This window comes from Sus scrofa, chromosome 9, assembly GCF_054392235.1.
Source record: "Sus scrofa isolate SSC_HxYL_T2T_F1_AM1 chromosome 9, Sscrofa_HxYL_maternal_Yorkshire_Landrace_v2.0, whole genome shotgun sequence".
Taxonomy (NCBI): Eukaryota; Metazoa; Chordata; class Mammalia; order Artiodactyla; family Suidae; genus Sus; species Sus scrofa.
Genome location: NC_139391.1, coordinates 104,680,551 through 104,697,776, shown reverse-complemented (window position 1 = coordinate 104,697,776; position 17,226 = coordinate 104,680,551). Strand labels below are relative to the sequence as shown.

General features: G+C 36.3%; 1 protein-coding gene across 2 annotated transcripts in view; it reads right to left on the bottom strand.

Annotated features, from left to right (window-relative positions):
* The window catches only part of GNAT3 (G protein subunit alpha transducin 3), a 62,961-nt gene extending 49,082 nt beyond the window's left edge, over positions 1–13,879 (bottom strand). The window contains exon 1 of one of the 2 annotated variants that reach the window (XM_021063492.2): positions 13,732–13,879. Coding sequence is in view for 1 of the 2 variants with exons in the window: in XM_021063493.2 (XP_020919152.1) it covers positions 2,691–2,808 (118 nt within the window). In the remaining variant the exon portion in view is untranslated. Of the gene's footprint in view, positions 1–2,690; positions 2,934–13,731 lie in introns of those variants that run through there. The other variant, XM_021063493.2, reaches the window with a different exon arrangement.
* Positions 13,880–17,226: the final 3,347 nt, after the last annotated feature.

The window sequence follows — 17,226 nt, the reverse complement described above, 5'->3', positions numbered from 1 at the left end:
CACGTGATGGAAATTTGTAAAACTTCAAAAATAAAAGTAATGTGATAAATAAATAAATTTGAAATGAAATTTAAAATAAATATAAAGAAAGGAGATATAGAAAAAATAGAAATATGATACTCATTGATGCCACAATTAAATGACAGGTGTTTCTTTTGAACAGAATTAAGGTTAATCAAACACTTTTAAATTAAGATTTTTAAATAAAGCTAACATTGGAAGTCTACAAAGCACAGCTTATTCATTACCGTTTGTGTTTCCTATTAAAATGTATTCTTGGGCATTTTTACAGGCTAGTTTTTTTTTTTTTTTTTAAGTATGTGACATTATTGTCTTGATGGTAGTTATCACATGATCCAGGAATATATATCATCTCCAGTGCTTTTTAAAAGCCTGCTTTTTGCCAAAGCAACAGATTTGGCATCTTTTCTATAATATACTGCATGTCTGGAAGGTGTAATAAAAAGGAATATCTGCCAGGTGATCTTTTATTTATAAAGTAGCACTTTGATATAGCTCTTCAGATTCAATGAAATCTTGTGTCCATTCATACCAAATGGTACATCTATTTTACAGCACATGTAAAATTTAGAAAGTTGTTCTGAAGCAGCTAGAAATCTATTGGATAAGAGGATTAACATAAAAAATCTGTCAAAAATGTTTTTCAGATTTCTAATTTATAAAAACAGAACTAGATTTAGAGTCTGACCAGGTTAGTCCCGCATGACACACAATTGATAAACTTAAAAACAGTTGTTCACACCTGATGAATGAAAATTATTCTTTCAGTAATAGGAGGAATTAAATTAATTTCATTAGTGAGGAGACTTACAGGTGGCAAGGTTTAGTCTCACTGAATGCCTTTATGATATCTTAATGAGACCAGATTGAATATAAAGATTATACTTTAGAGAATTTGCATTCAATTCAAAAAATAACTGAAGTGGAGTTGTTACAAGACTTTATTGTTTTGACCCTCGACAATTTAATCATTAGACATAGAACTGACACAGAATCCAGAAGGGAAAACATAGTCAAGTGTTTGAAATATCATTGAAATAGGAAAAGCTAAAGAGAATATGATTAATTTTTTGTAACTAAGATATGACTAAGAAGTTCAGTCTGCATATTGTTTGAAAGTAAATTCAAGAATATTATATGGTAGCGCTGGAAATGACTTTATGCAATTTTGATTGTCTTAGGAAAGTAAAAGATATAAAGGAAACATTAATGATATTTGATATCTCTTCTGCAGAATCGAACCCTTTCTTCTTGATCTAGCCCACCACTTTAAAAATACTTGATATATTGAAAATATATCTATTCTTTTGAAATTTTATTCAGACATAGGGATTTTTAATATATTCCAACACTGCTCACATGCCATTGTTCTTAGTATAGGAGGGACACAGAATGCATTTGCATGAATGCTTGATTTTTTTTCCCTCTCACGTTTTATTTGCTTTCTCTATATCCACATTACTTTCACTCTTGACCAAAGCCTTAGAGAATACTCTGGAGGTTAGGGAAAGTATATGTGCTAGTTTCAAGAGAGTTGATTCCTATGTCTCTCTAAGTTACCAGCCTCTCTAGGTAGATACTTGCAAGTGCTGCGGGCAAGTGTGAGGCTTTGGAACTTGGGCATAAAGGGAGAAAACATTTCCTGTCCTTGGAGGAGAAAGTGCTAGGAATGTCATAGTTTCTGAGTCACTTTTGCCCCTGGTACCAAATTAGACCCAGCAAAGGGACACATGCACACACACATACACACAAACACACACACAAAAGAGAGCATTTTGTTATGTGGAAGATTCACAATTCCGAAATAAAATGAAGTCCTTTTATGTATAACTAAGATCAGGAGGAACACACAATTATGAATAAATTAAAGCTTTTGTATTATTTTCATAGGTCTTTATTTGAAAAATATATTTATCTTCTAGTGACCATGACACGTTAACATTTGTTTGTATATTTAGAAAAATGTGTGGCATATTGATTATTTTCATTCCTTCAATTCATTGAACACTTATGGAATTTATAGTTGTGGTAAAATATTGTACTGAATTTGGAGGAAATAAAAGGTAGAAGAGACATAACTCCTGATCTGAATGAATATTTAAGTATCCTGAAAGGATTTAAATGGAGGGTTTTTTTTTTTTTTTCCACGTATGCAGACAACATTACAGGCCTGTTCAGGAGCCTGAATGATATTATTAATGTGAAATAAAGTATTTAACCACTACTCTATAAATAACTTGAAACTAATGGTTATTATAGCATAAGTAATTAAATAACATTAGTGTTGATACCAATCAACATATTTTCAAACAAAATGACATAAAGCTTTAAAATGTGTAATAAGTGATTGTTTTCAATATTAAAAAAGTTGATATCCAGGAAATGACTAGGATAAAATAAGAAAAGTCCATGAGTTTTTATAATAATAGATGATTGACATAGAGAAATGAGTCATCTAATAAATATTTTTCTCTGCTTAACTAAAAAAAATGTAATAAAATCCTAAACAAAAGCAAACTTTATAGAGTTCATATGAAGTCTAGTTAAGTTCCAAACACATTTTCATAATAAACCTTCCATATGGTATTTCGGTTAAAGTTTGAGAAAAGTAAAATATTATGGATGAAACAAATCAGGGTTTTAAAGGCAAAATAAAAACACGATATTACCTAATAACAGCAACTTGACAGTTCTTGCATCTCGCTCAGCATCTTCCTGAAGCTTTTTCTCCAATTCTTTTGATCTCTTGGCAGACTCTTTGCTTTCTGAACTAATGCTGCTTCCCATCTTGTAGTGTTAGATACTTGTCAGTTTATTTGCTCAAACTTTTTAAAATGTACAGCACAGCTCTTGTTTGGACATAGGATGCAAGAGCAGTGCTCTGCTGAAGTACCAACAGCGCATTCCCTCACTCCCTAAGACACTGCTTTGACTAGGGAGATGCTTTCCAAGCTGTCACCTGATCACAGGGTAAAACTATTCAACCATAGAGTTGTATGGTTGGCATGTAAAGAGGAAATTCATTATGCTTTCAAATTAAATGGATACTTCTGGAACATCCTCCAACCTGCTCATCTTCCTTAAAGAATAGCATACCATACATAGTGTAGAAAGTTGTCAAAATCTGAATGAGCAGTTCAAATGGAGTGTTTCCCACTTATATCTGTCTATCTATCTATCTATCATAGGCAATCCTTATTACATGATGTAAAGATATTATTAATAATCAACAAAGTTTGCATCTTATCTTCAGATATTTCAGTCTTCAAATTCTTTGTAATTACTCCAGTGTCACTATCTGAATATTTATATTCAATCAGCCAAATTTATAGTCTTGCTATGCTTAGATTATGTCTCAAAATGTTTGACACTCTCGTAGCCTCTTTCAGTTAACTAGAAAATACCTTTTTATGAAAAAATGGAAACAAATACATGTAGTTCTTACATCTATAAACATTGTTGTATTGCCAAACATAGAATTCAACACACAGTGCTCTTAAATTATTTGCTTTAGTCTCATAGGATTAAATTGTACAAATTGAGCTTTTACGCATGTGAGAAAGTCAATCCATCAACATTAATTGAGATCCTGCTCAGGGTAGACACTGAAATGTGTTCAATTTAGGCAGTGCATTAACTCTTTGGGACCATTAAGCAACAGCTGCTATGCTATAAAGACGTCTATTGATTTAGTACCAAAGGAATAAAAAAAGCAATAGTCTTTGAAACCAGTAGGTCATTTGGTTTTTCCTGAAAAGTAAGAACCTTAAATATACCTAGATATGTCCATGCCTTTAGACCACCCCAAGAGATGTCTTGTCCTTCCTAAAGGTCTGTGAGCTTGGGGATGGAGATTCCTGTGTAATTTTTTGTTTATATTAATCAAAAAGCATTTAGTAGTCAAGTGCTGTTTTCCTTATGAACATGTGGTAAGCAGGCAAATCTCTCAGTGCACATTTTGGGAATTGTGAATGTACCTAACCAGGAAATGCTAGAATACCGTCTGTCCATCAGCATGTCAGGGCCATTCTTTTGGGATCATGGGCAGTCTGAACAGGTGGGCTTTTGCATATTCATAGAACAAGGAAATAAGTTGCCAAATTCAATACAGAGTCCTGCTTTGTTTACTTTTTCACATAAAATATTAGGCTGCCAATACATAAGCATAGTCAAATCTTTCTGAATTTCATTCTTCTAAAGCCATGTTATGATAGTATAAAGATGTGGAAAGGCAGGTATGCGAGGGTCCATGCAAACCATGCAGTGTTGCTATTACAATGCAAAGGGCCTGCTCCAAAGGAACAAAGATTTGCATTGATTGCTTTATTTATGCTTACGCATGAGGACTGAGTCCACATTAACAGTAGCACATAAGAATACAAATATTAAACTATTCTGATTTTTGTTTTTACATCAAAATTGAACACAGAGTACCCTGAATATAAAAGACGCATGTATGTCTCATAGCAATTATGAATGGATAAGATACTTTGTATAATTTGATTCAAGTAAATATACCCCATAGCTTTTTAGTGGGAACATACCCTGGCTTAGAAAGGGTACATATTTTACTGAGACTCCCTAAGTGGGTTACTGACAAAAACTGACCAACTTTTTCAGGGGTAGAATTGTATATTTTCTGCACTGTATTAAATTACAAATTTCCACTTTTCTGTTCAGCCCAGAATATGCAGTCATCAATTTCGTGAAATTATTATGTGATTTTTTTTTCATCAGTGACTAAAATTCAAGCTGCATCTATATTTAGGGGAGGGAGGCTGGGGAGAGCCATGGAGAAGAGAAAGGCTTTTTTCTCAGCCCTCTCCCCTGGGTACCTGGGACACAGCTCTGCTAATGAGTTGGGGTTGATAATACACCTATTAATCCATGTTGCTTCACTTAGGCTTTCTGGGCCTAAAAAAAATGATGAAAGTAAAATAGTAAATTCCACTAGAGTGAGGACAAAATCTTACTAGTTTAGATGTTCTCCACAGTCTTTGGTACAGTGCTAACCCTAGGAAATATTCCAAAATTATTTCTTGTTAATATATTCCAAAATTATTTCTTGTTAATACATTGATAGGGACCTAGAGCCTTTTTTGTGTGTGATCTACTGAGGTCACAGTATGGTAAGGGTTTCTATTCAAGGTTCAGTATCATGGTGGGTCTATCTCAATACCCCAGAAATTGTAGAATTGCCTTTAAAAATCAACAAATAAAAGCCCAATTTTCATTGGGCTGAAACAATGTAAGTATCTACAATTACAACTGTTAGCCCAATATTTACACATTTTTTTCTCAGCCTTAAAAATAACACCAGCACCCTCCTTTTTATTGTTAAATCTTACTCCATAGTTGGGAAAATAGAAGATGACAACAGGAAAAATATAACTAAATTGATGGGGATTTTTTTAAGAAAAAAATGTGGTTGTACATTTTGTTCTTAAAACGAGAAACATAAAGCTATACAAGATTCTATCATGTAAAATTTATATATTGATCACCTAAAAGAGGTAGATTGCTCTGTGTACATATACACACACAGATAGACACACATGGGGTTGCACAACCCAAACACACACAGCAAGAGGCATTGTGTTGGAGCATTGTGGTCTTCTGGAATAATCATTAAAAATAACTTAAGAATGTTATTCCTATTACTTTTTCTTAAAATTACAGTATCAGCCTGATTGAGAATATCTTGTTTGGGCACCAGGCGTGCAAGAAGGAAAACTGAGGAGGTAAAACACAGAGAGTGAGCCCTCTGTAAGTCACTGAAATACCACAAGTTTGCATGGTGTGAACAAATTTTTCCTCTTGCTATTTTTGGTCAGGGTTCTGTGGTCTCTTCAGACTAGGATATTAGCCCTTAAACAGTTTGAGTAACCACTATTTTACATTTATAATTCAACATCTAGCTTGAAAGAATATGTGATTATTTCCTACTTGCTTTTAATATCGAGATTTCAACCTAGGTTTTAGAGATATGTCTTTTGCCAGTATCACCTCATTTTACACAGTCATCAAGCTTGATTTCCCCTGAGATTACGACATGTGGCTGACTTCAGTAAGTGGTTTCAATGGCTCAGCTCCTTCTGGAAACTGTCAAAACAGGATGCCATCTGTAATATTCTTTATTTTGTTCCCCTCTCTCAAAGGATGTGTTGACTTCAGGCATTAGGTCCCTGGGTGGTTTGAGTCCTCGTTCCCTTAGCAATGACCCTTATCCTCATCTATTCCCATGAAAATTAAGGCAAACCATCCCTTCTTTGCTAATGGTACTCAACTGTGCATTTCTTGGAGTTCTGTGCATGGTATTTCCTCCAGAGAGTTTATGTCTCTGGGGACCTTCCTGAGAGCAGCCTTTGATCTTGAGGGAATAGTGCAAAACTTGCTGTTGCAAGTTAGCACATTCAGATGGTGCAATAAGTTTACAGTGCCAGCCTTCAGCAGCTCTTACATCTTAAGAGGTAATGCAAATAGGTACTTTTATTTATTGGAGTTGATTTCAATCTTTACTTATTCTATATACTCTTCTTTGTAGATTAGGACGTAATTATATATACATAGTGATCATTGGAAATAAAACATGTTACAAGCCTAATTGACAAAGATGAGAGCCATAATTATTTCCCAAGGGGCTTCTTCCTATCCCCAATTCTTATTTTAACATGTTTTTAAATAGCCCTTTAATGTAAAATTTCCATTCCATACCCCCTTAATATTGTTTCTCTGTACTTCAGTCCTGAGTCTTACAACCACCTCTTACTTAGGTTTCCTGAGTCTAGTTTCTGCCCTGTTCTGATCTAACCTGTCTGCTTGTACCACATTAAATTACCTCAAACCTAAGTTTCATTATATTACTTTTCCTATTGGAAAAAAAAAAGTTAAGAACTTATTTTTTTTACCATCTCTTGTATTAACCCCATTGCCATACACAAAATAGTCTAGTCTACACTATTCAACTCTTTATCTGTATTTCCCATTACTTCTCATAGCACATTCTCTATTATAGCTGGGCTTTTATCTCTCTCCTAATTTAATATCCCAACTTAGCTTTCACTTAACGCTTTTTTTATTTTCTCACTGGGAAAATCTTGCACCTCCATAGCTGACTTTTTCCCATGTACCCATTCTTTAAGAAAGAACCTCGTATATTCTCCATTATGCTTCACCACTATCCCCTATTAGGTGATTCTTTACTTTCCAAATCCTTGAAAAGAATATACTGCTGATAAGTTTGTCCTTCCTCACTAACTAGCCAGGGTATTTTCCACTGACCATGCCCTCCGGTTCTTCTCTTCTCTCGGCAGGCTCTAAACTGAGAGGACATAGAGAAAATCTTGTTTATTGAAATAATTGGTGAATAGTAAGTTATCCATAGATGTATGCTGTTTGACAGCTCTTTGCTCTGTCTTGAAAATGCATGATTCTCCTTCCCAAATGACTGCAAGTATAAAACATCACCTCTACGATTGTAGGACTTCATTTGTTCAACAATTCATTTATTTAACAATTTTTTTTACTTTTTTAAATTTAAGTATAGTTGACTTACTATGTTGTGTTATTTTCTGGTGTACATCAAAGTAATTCAGGTATATGTGTGTATGTAAATATATTCTTTTTCATATTCTTTTCCATTATGGTTTATTACAGAATATTGAATATAGTTCCCCTGTGCTATACAATAAGACCTTGTTGTTTATCAATTCCATGTATAATGGTCTGCATCTGCTAGTCTCAAAGTCCTAAGCCAACCCTCCCCCACCCCACTCCCCCTTGGCAACCACAAGTTTTGATGCTGAAGTTTTCTTTCAGATTTACACTGGATTGGAGCTGTCCACCTTATTTAAGGATATGACAGCTAGAGACTGGGTAGAGTAGTAGAAAAGGCTTCTATTGGACATTTTTCTCTGTGCCAATTCTTCCTGCATAAGCCAAAAAAGAAAAATGTGTATTCTGCCACTTATATTCATTCCAATTATACATTTGGGGTTTCAAGAAAGGACTACTGGTTGGGTCGCTGAATCTTTTGGATCCCCTGTTAACACTGATGTGGTTCAGGATACACTTACTACCTGACTCTCTTATGTCTCTACTGTAACATGATGGCTGTGATGCTAATACTGGTCCCCAAGTATGAAAATAAACTCAGACCTCCTAGGATTTGGTTAGTAAGTCTTCATTCCATATATATGTCACAGTGTTGAAGATTTCTTCTTCATGAGGACCTTTCAGTAATTACATTCTGGCTTTGAGAAATAGCTCAGTTCTGGAAATAGGACGGGGACATTATTCTTTTAATGATTACCCTTCACACTTTGGGTTGTTTAAATTCAGCAGTACTCATATGACCTGCTCATTTATTTTGGTTTTAAGAACACTTTGTTGTATTGATTGTTTCCACATGTCGTTGGATATCAGGCTCCCCTGGCTGCCACTCTGACCTTTACTCTCTTTATAGTATTATACCTGCTTTGGTTCCCATAATTAAATGCTGGCACCTTGTCTCTATTATTTGGGGGTCATATAATTTCCATTATAAGGAAGCCTAGGTCTGTAACTGCATTTTCTGGCATTAACCCCTGCCTATAAAAAACCACCTCAATAATGATAAATTCCTCCCCTCCCCCTGCAGCTAGTACATTCCTTACTATTTTGATATGTGGAAATCTATTTGATAATTTCCTAAAGTTTGATTATTTTTACAGTCTAGAATGCTAACATCTCTGATCCTTTTGTTGGCTTCCTGTATCATTTGCCGTGGGACCACAATATATCCAGACTTCCAAGAGTGATCCTAGAAAACATTGTATCATCTCCTGGGGTGTTGGCACTTTGCATAATAGGGAAGAGGTTCTGCATAAAACCTTTCCTTTATCCAACTTTATGTTCCACCTTCCTTTGATCTAGTATGCTTAACATCCAAATGTATATATTTTATGTATATTCACATGTGTGTAGACACACACATATACTCTTCTAGCTGCTGCAAGTACATGTTGGTTAGTTTCTGGAGATCTTTTGGTATTTGGACTCTTTGTTCTGGTAGCAGATCCAGAACATCCTTGGTCAGGTTATATAATAAGTAGATAATCATTGATAAGCTGGTCTCCTGGAGCAGTGGGTATAGATCCTCATTAGGTTGAATATTATAAGACAAAGGACTCTACATTGTCTTCATGCAAGAGATAAGGCTAGCTTTTAAAAGAGAAGAGTATAACACTTTTGCCAGCTCAGAGGGTTCAAGTAGAATTGGAGAATTCAAGGCTTTTTGATGCATCAACCAAGGCATCACTGGGCTAATTCTTTTGGCCCCATTCCTTTCTAAGAAGACCTTTGCTTTGGTGTAGTTATCTTGCCAAGGTTAAAAATTCAATCTTCTGTGGAACTGTGCTATCTTTATAATTAAGTCCTTTGCCTAGTCATCACTTTTTACCCATTCACCTCCACTGCAGGGGATGAGTCTCTTCTGATGCAGCACAGAGGATCATCTGGCTTTTTCACTTGGCATTATGTTGGTGATTAATCACCCTTGGCCTTCCATTGCCTTTCTTCAGTGAATTGACAGCTCCCAGTAATAGTGTGATGCTACAGTACTTATAATTTCTATTTGTCCTTACTCTTTCAAAAACTCAGATTTTTCTCAGTATACTGTTTTTCACTGATATCCCGTCTCAGATTACCACCACTGAAATTTCTAAAAACTTAACTTCTACTGCAAGCCAGGGGCTATCAGCAATTACCCTGCCATCAATAATGGGACTAATTGCCCAGTTGGCTGGAGGTCGGGGATGGGGACCTGGGTAATCTAGTTCCAATATCTCATTTTAGAGTCTGCTTCTTAGGATCACTCCTGATACCAGCTTTCTCAGATTAAGTTTTTTCTGAGAAACAGAATCTGCAACAGAGCCACATGAAGAACAGGGATGGGGAACACTCTTGGCAGATATAATTATATGGAAGGAGGGAGGCAGAATGATTCTTCAAAATTTATTTCAGAAGGAAAATGATCCTTACCCTCCCAACTTGCCCAGTCACTCGGTGAGGGCTGCCTTTAGGTGGGAATTAGAACCTTGGGCAAGGCAGCTTCTTTTGATCAAGGACCATTCCCTATAGAGAGACTCAGCTGCCAAAACTCCTAGTGGGTGGAGAGCCTCGGTCATGAAAGGAGCTCTTAGTGGTGCAGCGACTGTTCACTTCAGTAAAATGTAGACAAAGCTATCAAAGACATGAAGCATGAAAAACACAGATGTCTAGAGAAAAACAGATCTGAGCAAAGCGAATAGCAAGTGCAAAGGCTGGAAGGCAGACACTTGCCTAGTATGATTTGAGGTATTACAGGGGAGCCAGGGTGGCTGGAACAGAGTAAAGGCAGGGACAGTAGTAGAAGAGGAAGAGAGAGTGAGTGGGCATGGAGTGGGTCGTTCACATTTTCGAGGGACTCCTAAGCTACCTAAGGACTTTGGCTTTTACTGTGAGAGATTGGAAAACACTGCAGGGTTGTGAGCAGTAGAATAAATTGATATAACCAACATGTTAACAGGGGAATTCTGGATAACATGTTGAAAATTTGTTAGGAAAATTTTGCAATAATGCAGGTGAAAGGGAACATGATTTAGTCTGGATTATCACCATGATAACAAATATACATATATTAGATACATGTTACAGGTAGAACTGGCAGAGTTTGAGAGGTGCAATGTTCAAGAGAAAGAGAGGAGCTTGAGTAATTGTAAGAATAGGGTTTCCTGAGATGCGGTATCTCATACTGAGATGAGATATACTGTGGAACAGGAACAAGCAGATTTGGAGGAGAAAGATCAGAAGCCCAATTTTGAATATCAAATATTTAAAAATTATTAGGCAAATTTAAGTGTTCAAGCAGGGTACCCATATATTAGTTTCAATATCAGAATTCTGGCCAGAATATAAATTTTTTAAACTGAGGTATACTTTATAGTGTTCTGTTAGTGTCTAGTGCAACAGCAAAGAGATTCAACTATATGTATACTTTTTCAGATTATTTTCTTTTTCTTTTTTTTTTCTTTTTTTTTTTTCTTTTTTTTTTTTAGAGCCGCACCTGTAGCATATGGAGGTTCCCAGGCTAGGGTTCTAATTGGAGCTACGACTGCCAGCTTATGCCACAGCTACAGCCACGCAAGATCTGAGCCGCGTCTGTGACCTACACCACAGCTTATAGCAATGACGGATCCTTAACCAATGGGGCAAAGCCAGGGATCAAACCCACAAACTCAACGTTCCTAGTTGGATTCGTTTCTGCTTCGCCACAATGGGAATTCTTAGATCCTTTTCCATTATAGATTATTATAAGATACTGAGTAGAGTTCTCTGTGCTATACAGTGTGTCCTTACTGTTTACCTATTGTATACATAGTAGTGTGTTTATATTAACCTCAAACTCCAAATTTATCTGTCCCCCTGTCCTCCCTCCCACTGATATCCTTCTGGGAACCCTAAGTTTGTTTTCTATTTCTGAAAGTATATTTTTGTTTCATAAACTCAATTGTATCTTTTTTTTTTTTTTTTAGATTCCACATCTAAGTGATATTACATGAGGGCTAGAATATAATTTGAAGGTTATCAGCAGATAATGAATTTTAAAGCTAAAAAATTAGATGAAATAATGACAGTGATATATAAAGAGAGAAAAGCTCAGGGAATGTGTACAAGGTCATTTGAAGAAGTTGTAGAAGTTGCTGCTAAATGAAAGAAGAATCAGGAGAATATATTGTCTTCCTAAAGCCAAGAGAAGAAAGACTCTTTTTTTTTTTTTTTTTTTTTGGTCTTTTTGCCATTTCTTGAGCCACTCCCGTGGCACATGGAGGTTCCCAGGCTAGGGGTCTAATTGGAGCTGTAGCCGCCGGCCTACACCACTGCCACAGCAACGAGGGATCTGAGCCGCGTCTGAGACCTGCACCACAGCTCACGGCAACACTGGATCCTTAACTCACTGAGCAAGGGCAGAGATCAAACCCACAACCTCGTGGTTCCTAGTCGGATTCGTTAACCACTGCGCCACGATGGGAACTCCAAAAGACTTTTAAGAGAATGGAGTGATTCACTCTCTCAAATGCTACTGAGTGGTCAAGTAAAAAATATACTGGTAATTAACTTAATTAAAAACATACATAATACGAATCATTGAATCCAGGCAGGCCTACATCTAATATTTTGGGGGCTGGAGTATCATTCAAAGCATACATAATACACATCTAAATAGTTATAAGTCAAGCTTATAAATTTAAAAATAAAATTTATTTCCTCTTTCTTAAAAAAAGTAACTTCAAGAGATCCCTGGTAGCTAGCAACTAAGAACTCAGCATTGTCACTGCTGAGGCTTGAGTTAACTGTAGACATGAAATTATACTTTACATAGCACAACAAAAGGAGAGAAAAATGCAGTCATTTAAACAGATTAATTTCTCTTCCTACTTCCATCAAGCAGCCCATGATAACTGTCTAACCCATATGGAGGTAAAAAATAGAAATGATGACAAACAAGAGTGAAAATACAGGAACCTGGGTTAGTGTTGGCAGATTAATGGCTTTGTGACTGCTTTCAGGCTTGCATATGCTTTTGCTGGAATGGAAAAAGGGGAAATAGCAAGAATAGAAGGATAGCATGTCAACAATACAGTCCCTTCTCAATTACGTATTATCAAATTTTACTACTTTTCCTCTCTCCTGTATCTTTCTCATTGGCATATACATGAGCATCCTGTTTGGGTCACCACCCTCAACTGGTTAGCATGCCAGTCCTCTCATTTCCTTGCCTGGCAAGCACCTTGAAAGCAATGTCCATTGCAGTCTCTAACTTCTCTCCCCTATGCCATTTTTTTTTCACTCTTAACACTGTCTTGAAACCACTATTATCAAGGACAATATTTCTAAAATCTGTACCACCTCTAGATTCTGTCAAGAGGGGACCCTTCCCTGGGCCCCACAACATGGAAATCCCTCCGCTGGCTCTTCATAGGCTAATGTCCTCCGCAGTGAATCAAGAAGGACAGGGGGCCAAGGGGAAATGCCTACCTGGAACCTAGGCTCCTCTTCTAGCCCACACTCCAAAGAGCCAGAACCCCATAGTTTCCAACTAAAATCACTTAATCCCACTTCAGCATCTTCATGGGCCTCTTCTGTGAGTCTGACCACTCAAGAGTAGATCACACTACTGATATACTTATCCCTATGCCAAAGGAATTGCCAAAGGCAGCTGTTTGTAGGGGTGTTTGCAGAGCTTGGCCAAGACTTGCACTGCCAAAGTTCTGTCACAGCAGAGCACTGAGTTGATGGTAGGAAGAGAAGGGAGTCAGGATCCTTACACTTTCATGTATCAGTATTGAAAAGGTGGCACATTGGACTAAATTTGAACATATCTTTTCACAGCATTATGAAGCTACTTTTTCTTGGTCATGTTGGTGACAGGCCACCAACATGTATATGTTTGGAATTAACATATACATACTACTATAAATATAAAATATATAAGTAACAGGAACCTATTGTATAGCACAGGGAAATCTACTCAATACTCTGTAATAACCTATATGGTAAAAGAATATGAAAAAATGGATATATTTTTATGTATAACTGATTCACTTTGCTGAACACCTGAAACTAACACAATATTGTAAATCAAACTATAATCCGATAAAATAAAATAAAATAAAAAGATACAGATCTTACCCAGTCATTGCAGAACTTCACTGTATGTACCAACTTTGGCCCCCTTTCTGTGATTCATGTTATGAATCCTATTCTTGCTATTTCCCCTTTTTCCATACCAACAAAGCACATGCAAGCCTGAAAGCAGTCACAAAGCCATTACTCTGCCAACACTAACCCAGGTTCCTGTATTTTCACTCTTGTTTGTCATCATTTCTATTTTTTACCTCCATATGGGTTAGACAGTTATCACGGGCTGCTTGATGGGCAGGAAGTGAAATTAATCTGTTTTAATGACTCTATATTTTCCCCTCCTTTCATTGTACTAGGTAAAGAATAATTTCATGTCTACATTGAATTGTCTTTTCATTAGCAAATTGTTAAATGATTGCTCTGCCTGTTAGTTCTACTTGAAGTTCTACTGAAGTTTTGAACTGTAGTCACACTGTAGAATGATTCTCTTGAAAACTACAAAATGATGTTAGCGCAATACTACAAATATACATGACCAGAGAACTCCAATACGAGAGGTGTATTTTTTTTAAAAAAAAAACCCTTCACTGATTTGTTTTGTTTTATTGAAGTGTAGTTAATTTACCAGGTTGTAGTCATTTCTTTTTTTTTTTTTTTTTTTTTTTTTTTGTCTTTTTAGGGCCGTACCCACGGCATATGGAGGGAAGTTCCCAGGCTAGGGGTCAAACTGGAGGTGTAACTGCCAGCCACAGCAACAACAGATCCGAGCCACATGGTCAACCTACACCACAGCTTATGGCAACAACAGCTCCTTAACCCACTGCATCCTCATGTATACTAGTCAGCTTCATTTCCATTGAGGGTGTAATTTCTGCTGTAAAACAAAGTGACCTAGTGATATATATACCATGTCCTTTCTTCTGTAAAAGCTCAGAAGCTTCCCAGAACTTCCTATTTTCCAAATGTCACATTTCCTCCAAAGCCGCCCACTAAATAAAATATCATAGTTCACACCTGTTCTGTCTTCAGAAGTTCATGTTGCCAAAGTTGTCTTCATAAGCAATAGAGAGAACATCAAACAACCCAGTGAGCTGAAGCCTTCTTATCTAAAAATTAAGATACTAAAATTGTCACAAGTGAATGAATAAACACATGAGAGAATAGTGGGACAGTGCCCTACATATGGCAGTTTAAATGTTTATATGCATAGCCCTGATGCATACACACACACACACGCACACATACTTTTCTTGGTCCTGTTCCAAAAAGAGGTGTTCTGATGGCATTCACCTAGGTAACCAGTTGTGATTAAATCTCCAGTACAATTCTTTTTCCTGTAGGTAACCTAATGGACATGTTTATCAGGATTTTCCGTAGATTTCCTGTTGTGGTTGCTGTGCTAGTTATCCACACCCTCCTTCAGGACTAAAGGAAGGACTTTTCCCCTACTTGCTGGAGTGTTTCTGCCTGATAGCTGAGAACTGTTAGTTCTCTCCAGAAATTTCCCTCAGCTTAAAACATCTACCTCACCTAAGGTCACACAACTCAAAGCAGCTACTCCGCATCCAATGCCTGGTGCCTCAAATCAGGACAAATATGAAGGGCTTGGCCAGTTTCAGAGATCCCTCTGGGATTATCTGACACATTGTTACTACCACACTGCAGCCCAACATCTCCCTCAGTTTAATATGCTACTTTCACTTCCCCCACAGATGGTGATCTTGGGAGCCCTCAGACATTAGTCTGTTTCAGAGTTGGCTTCTGAGGGAAGCACATCAAGTAACATTCCCCACCCTATTACAGACTCCCACCACTGCCATGACTTTTAGCAAGTCTGTACTTAACACTGAACTCTACTGAATAGCACCATTTCAACTCAATCAACCAAGGCATCCCTGTCACTCACTCTCACTCCATTCCCACATCCAAGGACACACAGTCTATTCATTTTTCTAATTTTTTAGAATTTTTCTATTTTTTAGAATTTTTTAGAATTTTAGAAATTTTTAGAATTTTTCTATTTTTTAGAGTACACATGCATTGCCTCCCCAATTATCAACATGCCCCACCAAAATGGCACATCTGTTACAATTTGCTGAACTAACATTGGCACTTCATGGTCACTCAAAAGTCCACAGTTTACATTAAGGTTCATTGCTGGTGTACATTCTATGGGTTTGGACAAATGTGTAATGACATGTGTCCATCATTATAGCATCATACAGAGTAGTTTTACTGCCCTGAAAATCCTGTGTTTCACTTATATATCCCTCCCTTCCCACTAATCCCTGACAACCATTGACCTTTTTACAATCTCCATAGTTTTGCCTTTTTCAGAATGTCATATAGTTGAAATCATACAGTATGTATCATTTTAAGATTGGCTTCTTTTACTGTATTTTATATTTAAACTTATGCCATGTCTTTTTGTGTCTCAGTGTTTTGCTTTTCAGCACTAAATAATATTTTGTTGTCTCAGTGTACCACATTTTATTTCTTCCTTACGTACTGAAGGACATCTTGGTTGCTTCCAAATTTTGACAATTATAAACAAAGCTACAGTAAACATCTATGTGCAGATTTCTGTGTGGATGTATATTTTAACTCCTTTGAATAAGCATCAAGGAGCACAACTGCTGGATTATAGGGTAAAGTATGTTTAGCTTTATAGAAACCACCAAAATGTCTTCCAAAGTGGCTGTACCATGCATTCCCACCAGCAATGGATAAGAGTTCCTTTTGCTCCATTTCCTTGCCAGCGTTTGGTGTTTTCAGTGTTCCAGATTTTGACTATTTCCATCTCATATGTGTGTAGTGGTATCTCATTGTTTTAGTTTACATTTCCCTGGTGCCATATGATGGAGGGCTTATTTTCTTATACTTATTTTCCATCTGTATATATTCTTTTGTGTCTTTCAAAAATTGGTCTAAATTATTAACTTTGAGTTATTACATTTGTGGGCACAGAGCTATTCCTTCAAATGTCAATGGGAACTGTAATTACTTTCTCCTTTGCATTTCTAATATTAGTAATTTGTGTATACTTTTTTATTAATTAGCCTATCTAGAGGCCTATTTATTTTATTGCTCTTTGGTAGAAAAAATACTTTTGGTTTCATTGATTTTTCTCTATTGATTACCTTTTTTTCAATTTTATTTCTTCTGTGATTTTGTTTATTATTTATTTCCTACTGCTTCTTTTTTATTTATTTTGATCTTCTTTTCCTGGTTTCCCAAGATGGAAGTTTAGATGATTGATGTTAGATATTCTTTTCTAACATATGCATTCAATGCTATGAATTATCCTCTAAGCACTACTTTCACTATACTCTACAAACTTTGATAAGCTGTATTTTCATTTAGTACAAATACTTTAAAATTTCTCCTGATATTTCTTTTTGACCCATGTGTTATTTAAAAGTATGCCATTTAATTTCCAGCTGTCTTTTAGCTATTGATTTCTAGCTTAATTCCACTATGCTCTAAGAAAAGACATGGTGTAATTTCTACTCATATATTTTTTAAGGTGTATTTTATGGCCTG